We start from the raw sequence: 19,009 nt of genomic DNA, 5'->3' as shown, positions 1-19,009 counted from the left end.
TACAGGAACCGTTGGTTTTAACTACGATATTGTCCCTGTTTGTCAAGCTTCATAATGTTCGGGTTAGTACATATAAAGATCACATTTGGATTTCTTGAAGCATTTCCCTTTGTAATTTCTTTTCCTATCTCTTTTCTCTTAGGAAGATATTGTGAATGATATTACAGCAGAGTACATTTCCATCTGGCCTTCCTCTATTCCCAAGTAAGATGATACTAACTCAAAATACAGTTTTCAAAATACATTTAGATTAATTGGTTTAGTTCCAGTTACTGTGGATTAGTTACGGTGTGCTAGTGTCATTTCTGCCGTGTAAGGGCATCGCTGACCCCTGTTGTTTGCAGATGAGTTGGTCTGAGTGCGTGGGGGTTTCTGCTCTTGATTTGATGGTACTGATAGAGATGCAGACACAAGAAAAAGGATTTTTTTTCAATTGTGTGCTTCACTGAGCTGTATGGCTGTGAGCCATATAATATTTTACTAAAAAGTAACTTTCTTTTTTTTAGAGGCGTTTGATTAGTTACCAAAATACTAAGTGGCATATGGTGTGTATTGGTTGTCCTGGCCATATTGAACCATCATCCTCCAATTTACAGGAGAAGTTCAGAGAGTTCATAGGCTCTGTGGGGCCAGAACCTCACCGGTTCAGCCTCTGTGTGTGTCTCATACCTGGGGGCATAAATAGAGAGAGCGTGTAATGTTCAGCGTGCTTAGTCTGTCCGTGGTTGGTCTGATGGGATAGTTTCTCTGTTACTGATGCATAATTTGATGTGTATTAGAAAGCCAAGCAGAAGATGGTTTTCTGTCTGTTACCAGAATTTAGTTATAGGGTGAGGGGAAAAAAAACATGTTTTTAAAAATGGAGATTCCACGTGACCTTTAGGAAAGGCTGCCCAAGCAACGTGTCAAGCTATTGGCAGCTTTCCTTTCCAAGCTAGTTCCATAAATTTCTAGAGCTTGCTGTCTGTGGCCATTTATGCAGATCCTGTGATAATTTATAGTGGTTTCAGGTGCGCGATCTTTACTGATGTTATTTTTGCTTGACATTTAATGCAAAAAGCGGTTTGGACTTAAACTAGATGTGAACTCAGATTACTGGTTTTAAAGAAACAATCACTTAAGATTTTTTTTGTACTTTTTTTCTTTCCCTTTAGTCTTCAATCAGTGGATTTTGAAGCTGTGGCTGTAACAGTAAAAGAGCTAGTCAACTACGCACTGACTGTCAACTCAAACAACCACTTCTGGTTAATTATCCAGGCAGATATTTATTTTGGTAAGTGAAAACAACATCTGTTCTTTAAGCATGTGTACAGGGGCATTTTTTCTTTAGAAATTTGCCTACCTTCATAACCTTTCTTGTATTTCCTTATATGAAGAGAAGCTTAAGTGATATGACTTTAAAATCTTTGGGGGCAGTCATGTAAGTGAATTCACCTAGGAGGTCATCTAAGCTGACAGACTGAGCTTTCAGTGGGTCGTGGGGACTTGATTTTAGGGTAAAGGAAACCTTACTGTAAGGGTTGTGATTAATTTCACTTCTTTTAGTGGGTGTAGTCAGTTCTTGAGTGATACAATCATGCAAACCTGTAATGTGAGAGTCTCTTACTAAGTGAATAAAGGTTTTGTGGATAGCGCTTGCATTTAAGTGTGGAGATCAGCTTTACTCTGCTCATCTGCTCAAGTAAAAATGTTCTGTGTTTTATATAGGGAAGTATCTAGGGTTTGTAAATGAGGAAGCATGAACTCCTGATCTGGTGTTGGTTGTGATGGGAAGCTCTTTCCTCTCTCTCTGTCCTCACCTGCCACTTCCCTGCTACTTACCCTTGCTTATGAGCTGGGAGCAGCCAGCAGAATCGGGACACAGAGCACTTAAATCCCTGTTACCTGCCTGGGGAAGTCTTGTGCAGCCTTTTGGTACTGTGCTTTGTTAGCGTAGTCCCTGGTCTAGTGTCAGCCTCTGAGGCTTACTTTATAGTGTAAGTAAGGAGAGTGGAGAGGGATTGTTGCTGAAGAATGAACTTTGAGAAGCCAGCCAGACAAGCATGGTACTACCTGATGTGTGTGCTAGAGGAGGATGTTGTCATAGTCATCCTCAAAAGTAGGTGGGCATTTCTTGTGCTTAAATTTTCTGTAGGCTCTATTCTAGTGGAATTTAGCGTTGAAGCCAGATTATTCTTTTCTGGCAACAAAGCAGACAGCAGAGGCAAAGCACATACCCCATTTGCTGGTGCTCTGGGCTGTTGCAGGAGGCAAGGTGCATGTTTCTAAACCTCTTTTTGAGCTGGAAGCACGGCTGTGTTGTGCAGCAAGCTGCAGTGCAGAAACTCTAGCCTGTTGATTTAAAAGGAGAGGATTTGTCTAGAAGACTTTTTTTTTTGCTGAAGGTGGGGTAAGGTTTGGGCTCTCCCCTTAAATATGGGAGAGTGATTTGAGGTTATAAAGTGATATCATTCACCACTTGTATGAAGTGGAGCAGCATCCCAGAAGGAGGGTGCTTACATGGGGAGTTTCCAAAGTTGCTACCTGAAGGAGCAGTGGTTGGAGCACTCTGGGCTTGTGGTCTGTATTTCAGCAGCTATGGAAGCAAGCAGACTGCTCTCACTGCAGAGCCCCAGAAGGTGGTCTTCACGTAGGTTAAGAAAGAACTTAGTGGGATTAAAATGAGTGCTGAACCACGAGATGCACGTGGTGGCTTCAGCTGGTCCCTTCTAGCTCACACCGACTAAACTTTGCTACCACCCGTGTGCTAAGCTCCGTGAAGCAAACTCCTTTTCCACTCTAAGGCTGATGGACTTAAGATCAAACATCTGGAAGGCAAAAAGTCATTCTCAGAAGTCAGAACTTTGCCAATATTATTAGTTTTCCTGATTGTGTGGTTTCTTATGAGTTGTACCTCCTCGTGTGTCAGTGCTTTTTAAGCAATGATATGCAACATGCAACACTCCAAAGGGAGTTCAAATGAGATGCTAGTGTCTGAGTAATCCTGTAAACAACTGATCTGAGTCTTAGAACTAACTGCAGTGGTTACTTTAAAGTCCTTCTTTGGCTTTTTCCCCACTACAGCAACAAATCAATACTCAGCAGCCCTTCACTATTATCTCCAGGCGGGAGCTATATGCTCAGACTTCTTTAATAAGATGGTACCACCCGATGTGTTCACAGACCAGGTGAGTTGGGGTGTTGAAATGGGATTTAGATGTACAGAAATAACCTTTTGGATTCGGTCAGCATCCTAATCCTCTGAAGATACAGAATTGCTAACTACAAAATCTTAGAAGTTACAGGAATATGTATATGTAATGCATTATAATAATGACAAGCCTATGCCCAGGGGAAGTGGCTATTTTTGTGCCCTATCCCATTGCTTCTCCTTGTATGTTTCTGTTCACATGGGAAGTGAGCGTTTCAGACTGCTGTTTCTTCCCCTGTTAATTCTGACCAGCCACAGCCCCGTCTAAGCCTTGCATCAGGTTGCAGTGGTCCTGAAGCCCTGGCTGGGACCGCTCTGCTGTCAGACATCAGCACTGCTGCTCCTCAGCATGCGCTCGGCTCGGTGTGAGAGCTGCTGCCCGTAAAGCACTATGCTGCCCCAGTGCCAGTCAGGCTGTTCCTGTGGGCAGGAGGATTAAAGGCGAAGCTTTTTAGTAGGCTGCAGCCCTGCTTCTTGGCCAGAAACGCTGTGCTTTGTTCTGTAGCACACATCATACCTGTGTGAACTCTCCTGCGTCACGAAAGCTCAGGTGGTCAGTGGAGTGTGCACAAAGCCCAAGGACAGGGAAAGGGTTTAGAAGAATGTAGATGGTTATTTTGCTGGTCCCTTTTATTTAAAATATATAGATAAATTTGTTGCTGTGTACCTACACTAACATTTTAAAACTTTTTTTTTAACCATTCTGTAGGTGATAAAAAGAATGATAAAGTGTTGTTCATTACTCAACTGCCACACCCAGGTAAGAGCTGAAACGTGGTATTAAGTAAAATGCATCTATAAGTATTTTGACGTCAGAGGTGGGGAGGGGAGGACTTATTACAAAGTAAAACTGCATCTGACTTCCTTTGCAAATGCAATCTGCATTAAAATCTTCTGTCACTGTTGCTTCTAAGGCACTAAAGGGACCCAAATTAACAGACAACTAAATACGTGCTTGGAAATGTTGCAAAAGTATAAATAGTCTGAGGGGGTTTTGTCCCATTTATATCTTAGGTTATGGATTTTTAATTTTTGCAGAGGTGACCTTGTTCTGCAAGATAACCACACGTCATGGCAATTGTTGTTCAGTGGGGTTGTTTGTTCTCCAGGAAGTAACAAAGTTATAATAGCTCCTATAGCAGAGCCTAGCAAATACATTTAGAACCCTGGAAGCCAGGTGCATCCCTTCAAATTTGACTAAGCAACTTTCTTTTTTCTTCCTTTTAGGTATTACTGTTGTTATTTCAGAATATTTCAGAACTTCAGGCCCCTGAAGTTTAGGTGCTTAGGCGATGCTTGGTGTGAGAAGGAGCTCTTGGTTAGGTCTAGAAGCTGGGTGGGGTTATCAGTGCATCGTGTGGCAGATTTCCATTTGTGGGGGAATAAGGCTGTGAAGTCACCTCTGAGCCTTTCCTTACAGGTAGCTATTTTATGCCAGTTCCTCAGAGAAGTAGACTATAAAACTGCATTCAAGGCACTGCAGGAACAAAACAGGTAATTATCACTGTAAAGCTTCTATTACGGACAGTTACATATGTAATGTCCATATGGAAATGTGGGTTACTCATCCAACCTGTGTTTTCTTTCAGTCATGATGCCATGGATTCCTATTATGAATATATTTGGGATGTCACCATTTTGGAATACTTGACATGTATCCTTGTGTTAGAATACTCCTAGTTTATACTAGGCTGGAGAAAGTGACTTCGTGCACAAGTGTTTTTCCTTAATTTACCTTCAGATCTCCACCACAAAAGAGGTGAGACCGACAAGAGGCAGATAGCGGTAAGTTAGCACAGGGTGCTGTGGGGGCATCTTAGTGTTTCTTTCCATCCCTGAAGCAGTCTTTGAAAATAATTGCCACTTCCAGTTTTAATTTCATTGCATAACTCTTAACAGTCTGGATGCTGATGTGAACTTGTGTTCAGCTGGTTTAGCTTTGCTGGAATGACTGCTGGCTAGTGATGCCTCTCTCCTCTTTTGTTGAAGATAAAAGCTATTGGCCAGACAGAGCTGAATGCCAGTAACCCTGAGGAGGTCCTACAGCTCGCTGCACAGAGAAGAAAGAAGAAGTTTCTTCAAGCGATGGCAAAACTTTACTTCTAGGCTAATGCTGGAAGACCACTATGAAATTTGTGAAAAGGGAGAAAAAAATTCTTCCACAACTTTATTTTAAGAATTCATTTAAATTTTTATACAACATTTACAGTCTGGTATCTCTCATTTAGAAATAGATGAAATCTTATAATAAAACCCCGTATCTTTACAAACTGTACAGAAGGCCTGAAACAACAACTTCAGCTATTTCCACGAGGGAGTGGTTGAAGAAGCTCTGAATTCAAGTTTGGGAACTTAGTGGAGAAGAGCTTCATGACCTGCTCAGCGCTGAGTTGTCCCTGAAGGGGGCACAGGTAGGAGCACCTTGAAAGAGGGAGGGGGCCTGGCAGCCGTGTTGCCCGGTACGGTCCCTTCATCGACAGAAGTTAAGCACCTCACATGCAGAGGTAGTAAACATTCCAAGGAAAACACAGTAGTTAATGCTGTTCATGAACACTGATAAAACATAGCTCTACAGTTGCTACTTAAAATACTGCTCCTAGGACTTGAGTGGTCGTAGAATACCAGCAATTCACTTCTTTCCTACCCTCCAGTTCTAGTTATTTGTGTTTTTAACTGTTGCACGTTTGTGGGTGGGTCTTGTAAAACAGAACTCCTTCCTTCAAGGACTGTACTTCTTCCAGTTAGGTTACTTCAGCAGCACGCTTCTGTTCGTACTGTTCCCTGAGGTCAGTGGTATGCTGGATCTTAAGTTTATGGCAGCCCTAAAAGGTGATTTATCCCCCTCCTACGGAACTAAACCTTGCTACAGGGCTGGCTCTACCTTAGCCCAACAGCAGAGTGGTTCCAGAACAGTGAACTGCTTACTCACTGACCTCTGTAATACTGCACCTGAGCTCATAGCTGACTAACTTACAGGCAAGAGAAGAAAGGTCAAGAAGAGGTAATATGTACAAGCTGGCACCGCGTTCTCCTGTATGGCTATCCCAAGTTAAAGCACAGTGACATGTAAGTAAGCTGAGCGGACCAACTATGCCACTCAGCCCTTTCAAAACATGTTCTTGAAATTCATAAATTAGGAATGTTCAGAGTTGAACTGAGTCCTACGTGAGAAGAGACTAAAGTAGTCCAGCCTCCTGTGATGACACAGGCAGGGATGCTTGGTCTAAAACTTCTTTTTTCAAGGCTGTAGGAAAATGCTGGTCCCCATTTCCATCTGATGCTCTGTTGGACATGTCTTACTGCTGAAGTCTTGAGTATCATTAAAGAGCATTGAAGTGAGTCAACTTTAGTGTGGTCTTGTTTTGAAGCACCTAGTCTTGGTTCTGAAACTGATCACTAAGTTTGTTGTCCATCTTTCATTTCTTCTCTGTACTTTTGGGAGGTGTTATTATTCCTGCTGTTGATACAGGTGATAACTGACCTGGGGCAGTAGACACTACTCCACTATTAACTTCTTCCTGTACAGAAGGAGAAAACAACAGTTAATACCAGGGCAAGTTCTACTTTTTATCTTATTAGTTGGCAGCAGCTTTTCCCCATAGTGCTGGTACAATTTTAATAATACAGTTAGGTCACAGAACATAAAATGAAAGAGATACTAAACAACACAGTAAATATTACTGTATTTTAAACACTAACTGGTAATTCCCAGGTATCTACGTCTTTGCTTATGGCTTGTGCATGTTATGCTAAAGGATGTGTATTAATTCATTTCCATGCCCATGTTGGCTCAGGCGAGCCAGCCCTGGTGCTAGCAGGTAGCTGGCTGGCCAGCCTTAGCTGCCTCCAGACAAGGGGTGTGTAATGCACACTCAAGCATCTGAACGGTAAATAGACAAGCCACCTACCAGCATGTCCAAGTAGTTTGTGTGCGTCTGGATATTATGTCTGTCTTCTGCCGCAACCTTCTTAAAATTCTTCAGTTTCACGGGGACTTTTCTTGCCACATTCACAAAAGGAACCATCCACTCTGCGCATTCTGAAATGCTGTCCCAGTCTAAGCCTGTAGGATAAAGCACAGTAGTAACATTTAAAAACATGGAGCGGGACAGTCTTTGCTGGCTAAAATTCCTAAAGTGTTTAAGTGTTCCAAGTTTAAAATAAGTAGTACTGCAGATAAAAAAAATCAGGACCATCCTCCCCAAAATCCCCAGCATTTCCTTGTGCTTCTTACTTAAACACGTAGAGGTAGCGGAGCTGACCACAGGCCTGAAAGCAGCTCTATGGCCAGTAGGGTTTCTGTTATCAGGAACAATTAAGTGAAAAAGTCACAGTAGGGTAAGCTGTAACTTTGAGTGAGATTTTTTTTTTGGTTCACACTATAAGGAAACCTGCATCATATCATTGTCCTTTAAGGCACCTTATGCAGTGCACAAGTGCTGAACTTAAGTGGTTTTTTTTTTTTGGACTTTGTAAGGGGCACACTTGTAGGAATTAGCCACAAAGGTTCAATGCTGTTGGCAGCCAGGAGTGACTGTCTAAAATTACATTTAAGGAGAAAAAGTCACCAAGTAATGTACAGTTAATGACTCTCAAAACAATTAATTCATAGAGGAACAGTGTCAACCTAAAAGTAAGAATCTCCTTAATTTCTCCTTAGTTTCCTTCGATAAGACTGCTTTCTGAAAGTGCTTCCTTCTCTCTCAAGTCTTGGCAATATCTGAAACGGAAGGAAGCAAAATCTGGGGGGATGAGAGGGACCCACAGGGCAGAGGAATGAACCATTAGTGTCTGTGTGGCTTTTGCTCTTTTGCAGCCTGATCGACCAGCTCACTCTCAGCAGCATCAGGGATGCATCAGGGCCTTCAGAGGTCACGGCCTAACAAGACAAAAACGTACAAAAGCTTCTTACCTGAAGCTTTCTTAACTACATCAATTGAGGTATAGTGGCAGAGTGCAGCAGCAGCTAGTGTTCTGTACTGGAAGTCCAAAGAGTTCACATCCAGAATACACAGGTCTAAGAGCTGAGGAAACAAGAGTTGAGGATGTAAGAGTTACAAGTTTCAACAAGAAGATAACTTTACTATAATCCTGCCCCAGGAACTGCTCTGCATACACTAGCCCTCCTGCAGTCCATGGTGTGCAGCCCCGCTCTTTTCAGAAAGAATTGCACGCATCTGGTTTACCTGCAGCACCAGGTTCAATTAGAGGAGGTCTGACAGTGTTACAATGCAAACCACTTTGTACTTCTACCAGTAACACGCAAGGCAATTTGCTTGCACAGATTGAAGTACAATCTTTAAACTCAACAGAGCTCCAGGAAGGTATTTGCTTAAAGAAGTTACAGAGTAGCTCTGGGAATTAGGTCTACTCTAGTAAGCCTCTGAGCCTGGACATGTATCCATAAAAGTGGAACCAGGGTAGTTTCAGGATAGAGGGGAAACACTCCTCACACTACCTTCCAGCCCAAGTACACAGAAACTACACAGAAACACTGTTACAAAGGACACAGGTAAAACAGTTAACTGGCTTGTGTTGTGCACCCTCCAGGGCTGTTGCCACTGCCTGCTGTTCCCAGAGCACTGCGTTATGTGGTAATATTTCTAGTGTACAGAAAAGTCTTAAGATATCTGAGAGCAGGGAGACCAGAGACACATGGATGCTTCTCCTCAAAATTTAGTATGAAGTTGTCTGGCAAAGTCAAACTTGCACATTCCTTAAAGTAAGAGGTGAGGTGAAACAAGGAAAAGCATTCTCTAACGGCTTATAGGGCATAAAATTCACTTGTGCTGGTAATCACTCTAAACCAGTGCTTTCCTATACAGGTAACTACTTACCTGTGCTATCTGAATGAATTTTTCCTGAGAATACTGAGGTAGCAACACTTTCGGAACGTCCTTCAGAGCATCCACCTGAAGGTAGAGGTTCAGCCAAGAGACGATTGTCACAGGACAGAGTTCCCATTTTAAAGCCTGTAAAGATTAAACAAACATTTAAGCTCCCAAAACCACGCAAGAATTGTTTCGTGCTCTGATCTTTTTTCCCCATACATCCCCCTTCTGAGTTAGCTCCATTTATTGCACAGATTCTCAAAAATTTCATGTCCAAGTACTCATTTTACATTGCATGCCTACCACTTTTTGAAGAAAGTGACATAAAAATACAAGTTTCAGCTGAAGTGAGATTTCAGTTGGGACTTAAAAACACAAAGCTATTACCTTTAACATAATAAGTTCCATTCTTACAATATCGTCTTCACTGCAAGCACCATCAGTGACATAAGCAAATTCCTGTATTTTAGGAGCATAGATTTCCTTTAAAAGGAAGAAGAAAAAAAAAGTCAGGATTAGAGTGCCTTATGATTCTAGGAAAGCTTGAGAAGATGCTAGAAAATGCTTTTTAGACCATATTAAAATATTAACATAATTTACACTAGTAAAGTGTTATATGAAGTGACTTGAAACTTGCGTGATAAGAGATACTCAACCAAGTAGGTTGTATGTTATCTGTTGTATAACATCACAAACTTACTGCAACCTTTTTAGCTTTGGGGGAAATAAATGCTGAGCAATTGGAGCAACTCTTCATTAAAACTGCTTTCTACTCAGCCATACCACTTGATATAAAAAAAGTAAACACCACCCCGTTCTCAGAGCGCACTGCTGTGTTAGAAAACACTGATACAGCTTAGGCATAACGTCAGCTAGTGCTGATGTAATCACACAGATTAAAAAAAAGAAAAAAAGCTAGAAAATGGCAACAGAAAATCCCACAGCCATCATAGCTGGCAAAATGGTGCAGAGATACTTAACATAATTTAGCCAACCTAATCTAATCAGGCCAGTTTGGGCCACATATAGGTAGGTGTTTTAGTAAGAAAGAACCTGCCAACAGAACTGCTTGTAGCGCACCACCTTGCTTTAGGAGCAACAGCTAGATCAGGGGGGGTTCCAAGTATAACAATATCCCAAATTTGCCTCTCTGTTTAGCCTATCATGCGCTACAGCCTATTTAGGAAACAGACAAAAACACAGTCTTGGCTCAGAGCTGTAGCGTGCAATGCAACGCATCACATTGCCATTGTTGCGGTGATTACATTATCCTCGAAATAAAAAACTCCACTAAATGGGTTTAAAGGGATATCAACCTGCTGTACAGGCTCGAGACACAGGCTTGGTTTTGCTCAAGTCCCACACCCATTCCTGAGATTGTTTGCCAACTGCTCTGTGTTTTGAAAAAGACAAAACGAAGCAGAATTGCTCCTAGCATGTTTGCATACCTTTCAAGTTTATGTGCTCTCCCTCCCTGCTGCAGAGGAAAGGGGGGACAAAGACTACTCTCTAAGAGATTGACACATGCACAACTGAAGGAAAAGGAAAAAAAAATCCCCTTCTGACGTGCAGTGCTGTATGTGTGCCACCAAGTTCAAAAGATTCAGACAGAAGAAGTAAATATGTTACCACTGTCTTGAGTTACTTCGAACATAATATCCTCCTCCTTGTGTCTTACCTCAAGCTTGGAGGCGATGAACAATGAGGTAATTCCTATGAGCTGGAGCATGCTCTTGTTAATGTTCTTTTGTGTCAACATGAATCTGTCAAAGAAGTCTTGAGCTAGGTAGAAAGTTTCCCTGTGGAGCGCATACACCTCACATACCTACAACAGAGGAAAAAAAAAATCAATTTTCTGTTATAAAACCGAAGGTATGCACACTAAAGTATTCCAGCTTTGACAGTAAAACATAATATATATGATTTTATCTTTTACGCCCACAAACTATCACACAGCCAGGTGTTTTAGGTGGTAGCGGTTAGTATGGGGCTTGGTATCTTCCACACACTCATCTAACCATGGGTTATCTACAATGTACTACCACACTTCCAAAGTATACTTTTTCCAACATTAATAGCATCCAACATCCTTAAAAATAAGAACAAAAAGCCAGAAGTTTTCCACTGAAAGAAAAGAGACTAACTGGGGACTGAGGGGGAGGAAAAAAAAAAAACAAAACACACACACTAACTTGCTTAATCAAGAATACTCTGGGTTCAAACCTCGTCACTGGCCTCCTCTTTTCTCTTATCTCCAACTGAATTTTGGTGGGTTTACCATAACTCCATCTTATCTGCAACTGTATCCCTTCTACAATTATAAGTGATTTATAGATATCTAAATAGTTCCTAATCTACTTACAGACAACAGGGAAAAATATCCAGGCAGCAGATCCCAAGTAGATCTGACTTCCCACCTCGCTTCCTTATTCCACTTGGATACAAAGTCAGAATAAAATCTCACTATTTATAGCTATTTCCTAAGAGAAGGTCGAAAGCCTGTTTGTGGATTACATCCCTTCCTGATCTTTGAAAATGCAACTAGTTCAGTAATACCACAGCTATTTTTTTTTTTAAGGAGCTGATGTAATATTCACAACCTGATGAGCTACTATGAAATGATTAACTACTGCTCCAGACAAGATTCACAACTAAAAAGGTCCATATCATGAATAAATGGTATAATTTCTATAGAAGTGTACTGGCCAAGCATAAATAATATTACTTGGTCACGTTAAGTATTATCTCTAACATGATGTCACAGAAGACAACGTAAGGAGCTACTGGAGAACTCAAAGCTGCTGTGATTTTACTCCACTGTGGCGTACAGAACCACTGAGCTAGACAACAGTAATTAGATCAATGCGATCAATTTCCAAACAAAAAAGTTTATTTCCTAGCAGCTCAAGATTAAGATAACTTAAAAATCACATCCAATTCAAAGATGATGTGTAAATTGCACGTTAAAGGAAGCAGTGAAGCACACAAGTGTAAGCATCTTTATATTCACACCATATTTAAAAGACACACACCTCTTTCCCCCGAAACTCCCTGCTATCAGTACTGTTCGATCAAGACAGCAAGAGTGCCACCCTAACATCTGCTTCCTCGGGAGCACTTGGTATCACAGAACCGATAAACCTGCGCTGATCCCTTCTGCTGATGAGCGAGAACTACGTGAGGCAAAGGTTGCTTTTGGCAGCAGCGATCGAATGTGCTATAATACAGAGTGTTCTTGGAAACGGTTCCAGAACGTAGCTCTCTACAGCACTAGCACTGCTTCGCGTGGGGTCGGCTGCCAAGAGTGCAAACCTCCATTTTGTCTGACAACGGGAACAGTCTGAAGCACAGCAACCAGCCTGGGATAGGGATGATCCATCTGCAATCCTTTTCAAACAAGAACCTGCCTGCATCAAGTGCCTTCAGGTGTCAGTCACTAACGTACTTTCTTCTGCTCCCTCTGAAGGATATAATTAGACATTTACTAGTAAGTCAGAGAAGACTAGTGTTGGGGCAGGCATCTAAAGGCTCTTGACATAGACAGGGCCAGGGCGTTAACTCCGGTCCTCACTGCAGGTGCAGTTGTCTCAGATACACCTGAAGATGTAAAGCTGAAGCTCCATAAATAACCTGTTTACAGCTACTTCAGTAGAAGTGTCCCACACCTAGATTTCCCCTGTTCCCAGGCAGTTATGCAGCATGCTAAGAACAAACATTTATAACTGTTGCTTGCTGCCCTGTTGGGGATGCTGAGTGCCTCCTACCTGGAGATATTTAATGTAGCTCATCACGAAGATCAAAAGTAGTAAATTGTAACCCCTTTGTTGCAAGCTGGTTTGGGCATTTCCAGTACATTTTGCTATTGAATCTTTTACATAAAAGCTCTGCTTACATCTGCCTGCTTCACAGGCATAAGACAGCACAAAGCAACAAAAAGAACGCACCTCTAGGAGCCAGTCTAACAGTATCGATCGCATGTGCGGTTGCAAACTAGAATGTAGGGAGGTGAAGTGTTTGCAGTGAGCGTATCTGTTCTCCTTCTTCAGGATGTTGAGCCAGACATCTTTGGAATTTCCCCAGCTACGGAGTAAAGTTACAGAGCACTGTAAGTATACATGCACCTTCACAAAAGGAGCATTAAAAACATGATTTACAGATATTCATGAACAAAAAGACAAATTCTGTAGCCTAAAAGATCCTTACAGGAATTAGAAAACTGCAGGCATACTTTAAACACTTACCACCACCACAGCGGCTTGCCAAGATCATCAGCAAGTCCAGTTTTATAGAGCAGCCAATAAACCTGAACACGTGCATCCCAAAGTTGCACATACAGCCACGCAGAGTTTCTTATTCTGCTTAGTTAGGTGGCCATTAACACACGCAGCTCAGCCATTTTAGAACTTGGCTTTCCAGAGAGCAAGGTAGAAAACAAAACCACGCAAACAACCATCCTACTACCTAAGAAACAGCATGCACGAAGTTGTCCGTCTCAGTTCCGGAAAGACATTGAGAGCTGGTGTTTAGAAAAAGGTAGGGACAGATGAGACTTAGAAACAGGCCACTGAAATAAAAATTAAGTTCTCATTCACTGCTAACATAATTTATCAGCAGCCAAACCTACCTGGGAAGAAGAAAGAAGATGGCTATATAATAAATACAATTTGGTTTTAATTTGGAATTGTTATAATGAATTGATGTGGGCTTTTTTTCCCCTTCGATATTTCTCATCCTACAGTTACTAAGGAGGACAGGCTGTAATTAACGTAACGTCAATCTCCTTGTGAAGTTCTTGGAGTTATGTAGTTACCTTTCCCCAGGCAAGAGCGTAGAGAAATTGAACAGACCTCATCACTGGCACTGCCTACAAATCTTAACTCAGATCAGTTTCACTCTGCTGCCACCATAAATAAAAAAAACACGCAAGAGACACTTGCTTAATGCACAACTCTCTCTTAGTGGCCAGGCATCAAGAAATCTCCTATCACAATCTTCCTGCTGCAATTAGGAAAGTATGAATAAGGCAGTAGAGAGTAAACAACCCTCTCCTTTGGGTAATCGGAAAGGCTGGATCACAGATTTACCAGGTGCCTATTGACAAGAGGTGAACATCAAGGATGAAACTCCTTGTGCGGAATTCTGTGCCTGAACACGTCTTCGGGATCCAGCAGTTTCCAGCAACTTTCTAAAGGCATACATGAGATTCCTTCCTTCGCTTTATTTTTAAACAAAGAAGTGCTCCGCACTAAGCTTTCACTCACAGAAATACACTCACAGAAATAGTTATTTGCCAGATATAGGGAAGAGTATATTGCTCTTTAAAACACAGTTCAGCAATATACAGCAGGTTTGGGAGTAATACTGAGAAGAGCAGTCAAGTTGAAAGCTTGGCGAAAAAGGCCACTGACAGATGGACCTACTGCTTTGCAGTGAGGCAGAGCGCACGCATCTCCCAGTTCCAGCCAAGTTTTAGCCAGAACCACGTGAAAACATGGTGTATCTGGCCAGGTCTTCTGAAAGTAAAGCTTTACATTCTGGTTTTCTCCTCATTCACTTCAGCAGTAGTTCTCTGTAGTGCACTGCAGTAAATTTGGCAGCTCCTTCATTAATTACTGGGCTGATATAAACAGCAATTGGGATACTTATCTGACACACCTGAATGTCTAAGAAACTCAGAAATCGAAAAATCCTCTCTAGTCAGCTAATCCGTCCTCTGGAAACTGTTTCTGTCAGTATACTTGAAGAATACTAACACAAAAGTTTCGCAAGAAATATTCCACTTGGGTGATTATCCTTTCCCCTTCAGCAACATCTTCATTTAAACACTTTAAACATTTAAACATTTTAAGTTCTTACAGAAAACTTTGCTTAGTATTTTGGCCGCTTTGTTGGTCACTCAGTTTCAACAACACAAAGAAGGTTAGTTTTAACCACTGTGCACCTCTTAAGAGCTTATAAGTTATAAAAGGATAAATCCGAAAGGCAAAAATGATCTGTTCAGTGCATTTATAAGATAAGAGATAAAACCTTTGTTTTTCTGGACATTGAACTGTTTGTGGGACGAGGAGACAAGTAGAAGAATGGGTTGCATATTGTCCACTATTAGACAAACACAACACAGCATCAGATACTATGACAGTAGCTCAGCATATGTGATAAGACAAACATCTGCTGTATCTGGTCAACTTACTTGAGTTCCGGCAAAGGCGATGGATTTATGAAGAGGTTTCTGAACCTGTATTTTTTGAATCTTGAGAAGTCAGTGGTTACCGATTCTTTGTGAGGCGTTTCAATAATTATGCAAGGTGAGATGCCTCCTGTTATCGTGGGCGGCCAACAGCTCTGCAACATAAACAAGGTGTCTTTTAAACTTTGGTTTTACTAGGATAGAAAGAGAGGAAGATTATTGTATCAACAACGTTTGTAATGAGCGTTATTTTTTTGGACCTCGAAATCAATTTGAGAAACCAAAGAAAGAGAGAGACAGACTAAATGCCAAAGTCTTTTGCAGCAGAGAGACAGAAAACATATGAACGAGTTTGACAAATCCAAGGAACTCAGCTTGAGGAGATCTGTCATTGGTTTATGAACCCACATGCAGTATATCTATTGTTTGAGCTCTACAGCTACAGTACCTAACAAAAAGGTACTTACTGCTACTAGAAAACAAGACAGTAGGTTGCTGGTTCTATCTACTTATCTATTCAGAGGGAAAAGAAAGGAGAGGGTGGAGGTTCTACTGTTTCTCAGTGGAAATTCAGCAACTGGTTATCTTCCAATTTAGTACTCCACTAAGGGAGGAGCCACCCATCTCAGCTCCAGAGCTAGATACCCACCGAGCAGGCAGCAGCTGCGAACTATCTCTCAGCTTGCCAATGCCAAACATGCAATGACTCCAAAGGATCGCAACCTGAAGTTATTTCATGCAAAAAGCTTCAGAGAAAGAATTCTATATTACTTCAGCTAAGCGTGTAACTTGTTTCACTGTTACTTGTTTGGTTGTACATAACCAATATAACCAGGGAGGTCTCAAGTGTGCGAAGCATATGTAGTGCTGTAATGGCTGACAGCCTTCAAAATGGTGACAACTGAGCTTTAATCATGTTCTGTGGATTTAGGGGGATCCCATGGACGACGAATGGCAACACCTGCCCCTGAACACAGGAACATTTCCTACACAGTCATCTTGCAATGTAAGATACGTATCATTTCCTTACTGTATCTAAAGCTATTTAGTCAGAATCAAGCAACTACCCTAGGAGTTAACTTGGTTCTAAAACTCTCTGTAAAAAGTAAAAAACGTATAAAGAGATGCTAAGTTGCAGAGCTGACATACTTTCTATACTTGAAGGTAGAAAATTGCCTTTTCCAATACTTCCTAGCATGGGATGCATGACTTCACACCCACCAATATTAACCAGACTCCCTCACCTAGTTTGAACTAGCATACAGAACTGAGTTACCTTAATTTCATACTGATGTTTTTTAGCAATTTTCCCATCTTCTTTCTTCTTAATCTCCTGCTGAAAAGAGAGATATATGTCAGTAGATTGACCATGACCACCAGCACGCCCACCTCTAAATCTAAAGGAATTGTTGCTACTCCTGCCCCATTTTCTAATTCTGCAGGGAATTCTAATTTTCCCCATCCAAGTGACTGGGGAAACCTGCAATATTATTAAATATTTCAAGTCACCCAGATTGGTCACCTCTGCTGTTCTCCTTTTTCTGGTCTGGAGATGTTCTGGTGCCTGCAGTTCCTGTGAAGACTCCTCTTGACATGACAGTGGCTGCTGCTGCTTGGCTTGCAATCGGCTACTGCAAAGAGACGCGCGCCGTTAGGAGAGGGGCAGCGAGATGAACGCAGATTAGCAGGGTGTATAGTAACGCTGACGGTTTACCTGCGTCTTGACATCTTCTTCGGGTCCTAGGATCTCTACCTGGACCAAAGGAATAACAGAAGGTGAGTCAATGCATCCTCAGAGACCTGGGAGTAAGATCTGTACTTTGAGATGGTGTCACACAATGTCACCCACCGAACCGTGTCCCCAAGCACCACGTCCAACCTCTCCTTGAACACCCCCAGGGACGGTGACTCCACCACCTCCCTGGGCAACCCGTCCCAGTGCCTGACTGCTCTCTCTGAGAGGAAATGTCTCCTCATTTCCAGCCTGAGCCTCCCCCGGGCTGTGAAAGCCATTTTCCCTGAACGAGAAGGGGCAGAGGGGCAGGTCGGGCTGGGGCACGGGGGGGGGCACACCCGGGGGGCAGCAGCTCCCCCGGGGGAGCCACCCAGCCGGGTCCCGGCCCCCACACCTGCCGTGCCGAGCCGTGCCGAGCCGCGCCGAGCCGCCCGCGCTCCCGCCGGCCCCGCAGCGCCGGTTCCGCGCCAATTTGCAGAGAGCGGGGAGGCAGAGCCGGGCCTGCGCCGTGCCGAGCCGAGCCGAGCCGAGCGGGGCTGTGCCGTGCCGAGCCGGGCTGAGGGGTCCCGGCTGCTCCCGGGGCCAAGCGAGGCCGTGGAGGGGGGAGCTGGGGGGAGGGGGGCGCCGCCGCCGCTGCCCGCGCTCGCTTCTCCCTCCAAAAAGCGCCGAGCCCCCGCCGCCCCCCTCTTCCTCCTCCTCGCCCCTGGGTGAGGGGTGCCTGGGGGGGTCTGCTGCAGGGGGCAGGGCAGCGCCGAGACACCCCCCCCCCCCCCTTCGGCTCCCGCCTTGAGGCGAGCCAGGCTCCCTCCAAAACCTGAGGTGAAGGGGGTGAGGGGGGTGTCCCCGCACAGCACCCCCGCGCTCACGGGGACCCCCAGGCTCAGGGGGAGCCCCCCCAGCGAGGACCCTCATCTGAGGGGGGTTTGGGGGGGGCGATGGGACCCGCACCCCCCTCACCGCGGGGACAGGGGGGCACGGCGGGGAGCGAGCCCCCTCCCGGCCGCGTCCGTGTCCCGGGGGGGCCTCGACCCGCGGGGGGGTGCCCGGGGGGTGCTGGCGGGCGGGCACCCGGGGTCAGCCCGCCAAGAGGCACGGGGCCGGCTTCCCCGCCCCCACCGCGCCCGTCTCCCTCCAAAACCTCCAAAAACCTCCCAAAACCCCCAAAACCCGGCCGGCAGCGCGGGCGGGCGGCCCCCGGCCCCGCTCACACCGGCACCCCCCCGAGGGCTTTGATGGGGGGGGGGGGGGGGAGCTGTTTGGGGGTCGGATGGGGCCGCCCCCACCTCCCTTCCAGCCGCTCTCCCTCCAAAACGGTGCCCGGGCGGGAGGGCTGCCCGCCTCGCCGCTCTCCTCCCGCCGCCGCCGCGGTGCCCTCGGCTCCCCCCGGGGCTGTGCCGGTACCACCGGTACGAGCACCCCCGCCATCACCCCCATCATCATCACCCCCATCGTATCAGCAGCAGCATCCCATCAGCAGCATCACCAGAAGCAGCACCACCACCACCAGCACCCCCCCCAGCAGCAGTATCCCCACCACCATCCCCCCCCCCCCCCCCCCCCGCACACCGGAGCCCCCCCCTCACACCGGTTCCCCCCCCCCCCCCCAGGGTCCCGGCCCCGCTCCCCGCGCACCTCCGCCGCCACCGCCCGGGCCGCGCTGCTCAGCTGGCGCCGGCGCCAAGCCGCTATATACCGCGGCTCGAGCCCGCGCTGCGCATGTGCGAGGGCGGCAGACAGCTCCGCCGCCCCGCCCGCCGAAACGCCGCCCCGCCGCCGGGACCCCCGCACCCCGTTACCCACCCCCCCCGCACCCCGTTACCCCCCCTTCCCCCGCATCCCCCCCCGGGGAGCGTTACCGCAGCCCCCTCCCCGCTCGCCCGCACCCTCCTCGCCCTCCGCCGCTCGCACCCGCCCGCCCGCCCTCCCCGGCTCGCCCCCAGCCCTGCCGCATCCCCGCGCCGCGCCCCCCCCCCCCGCCCCGGTACCCCCATCCCGCCCCGCTCGGTGCCCGCCCGGTGCCGGGGCCGCTCCGAGCCGTGCCCGCGGTCCCCGCGAGCCCCGCGCCC

At 45.3% G+C, this 19,009-nt stretch overlaps 2 protein-coding genes across 7 annotated transcripts in view; one reads left to right on the top strand and one right to left on the bottom strand.

The window, feature by feature from the left end:
* Nucleotides 1–6,534, top strand: part of INTS8 (integrator complex subunit 8) — a 23,499-nt gene extending 16,965 nt beyond the window's left edge. The window contains exons 19-27 of the mRNA XM_083825215.1: nucleotides 6–62; nucleotides 143–204; nucleotides 1,155–1,273; nucleotides 3,064–3,167; nucleotides 3,900–3,950; nucleotides 4,611–4,684; nucleotides 4,780–4,844; nucleotides 4,932–4,975; nucleotides 5,180–6,534. Of these exons, the coding sequence (XP_083681341.1) occupies nucleotides 6–62; nucleotides 143–204; nucleotides 1,155–1,273; nucleotides 3,064–3,167; nucleotides 3,900–3,950; nucleotides 4,611–4,684; nucleotides 4,780–4,844; nucleotides 4,932–4,975; nucleotides 5,180–5,296 (693 nt within the window). The 3' untranslated portion in view covers nucleotides 5,297–6,534. The remainder of the gene's footprint in view (nucleotides 1–5; nucleotides 63–142; nucleotides 205–1,154; nucleotides 1,274–3,063; nucleotides 3,168–3,899; nucleotides 3,951–4,610; nucleotides 4,685–4,779; nucleotides 4,845–4,931; nucleotides 4,976–5,179) is intronic.
* On the bottom strand, nucleotides 5,345–19,009 carry CCNE2 (cyclin E2). 6 transcript variants are annotated; one of them, XM_083825218.1, is made up of 12 exons: nucleotides 18,929–19,009; nucleotides 16,923–16,961; nucleotides 16,731–16,839; nucleotides 16,485–16,544; nucleotides 15,212–15,363; nucleotides 12,966–13,101; nucleotides 10,700–10,846; nucleotides 9,409–9,504; nucleotides 9,028–9,162; nucleotides 8,103–8,214; nucleotides 7,099–7,253; nucleotides 5,345–6,708 (listed from the first exon to the last, which is right to left on the bottom strand). In XM_083825218.1, exons 2-12 carry the CDS (start codon nucleotides 16,934–16,936, stop codon nucleotides 6,607–6,609), a joined length of 1,218 nt encoding a protein of 405 aa, XP_083681344.1. In that variant the 5' UTR covers nucleotides 16,937–16,961; nucleotides 18,929–19,009; the 3' UTR covers nucleotides 5,345–6,606. The 6 variants fall into 6 exon arrangements, with proteins under 6 accessions (XP_083681344.1, XP_083681342.1, XP_083681346.1 ...); XM_083825216.1 differs by lacking the exon at nucleotides 18,929–19,009 and adding an exon at nucleotides 18,576–18,691; XM_083825220.1 differs by lacking the exon at nucleotides 18,929–19,009 and adding an exon at nucleotides 18,576–18,691 and having other exon boundaries at nucleotides 16,485–16,541.

The sequence above is a fragment of the Anser anser genome (genome assembly GCF_964211835.1).
Source record: "Anser anser genome assembly, chromosome: 2".
In the NCBI taxonomy this organism is placed as follows: Eukaryota; Metazoa; Chordata; class Aves; order Anseriformes; family Anatidae; genus Anser; species Anser anser.
This window is presented reverse-complemented; position numbering and strand designations above follow the sequence as displayed.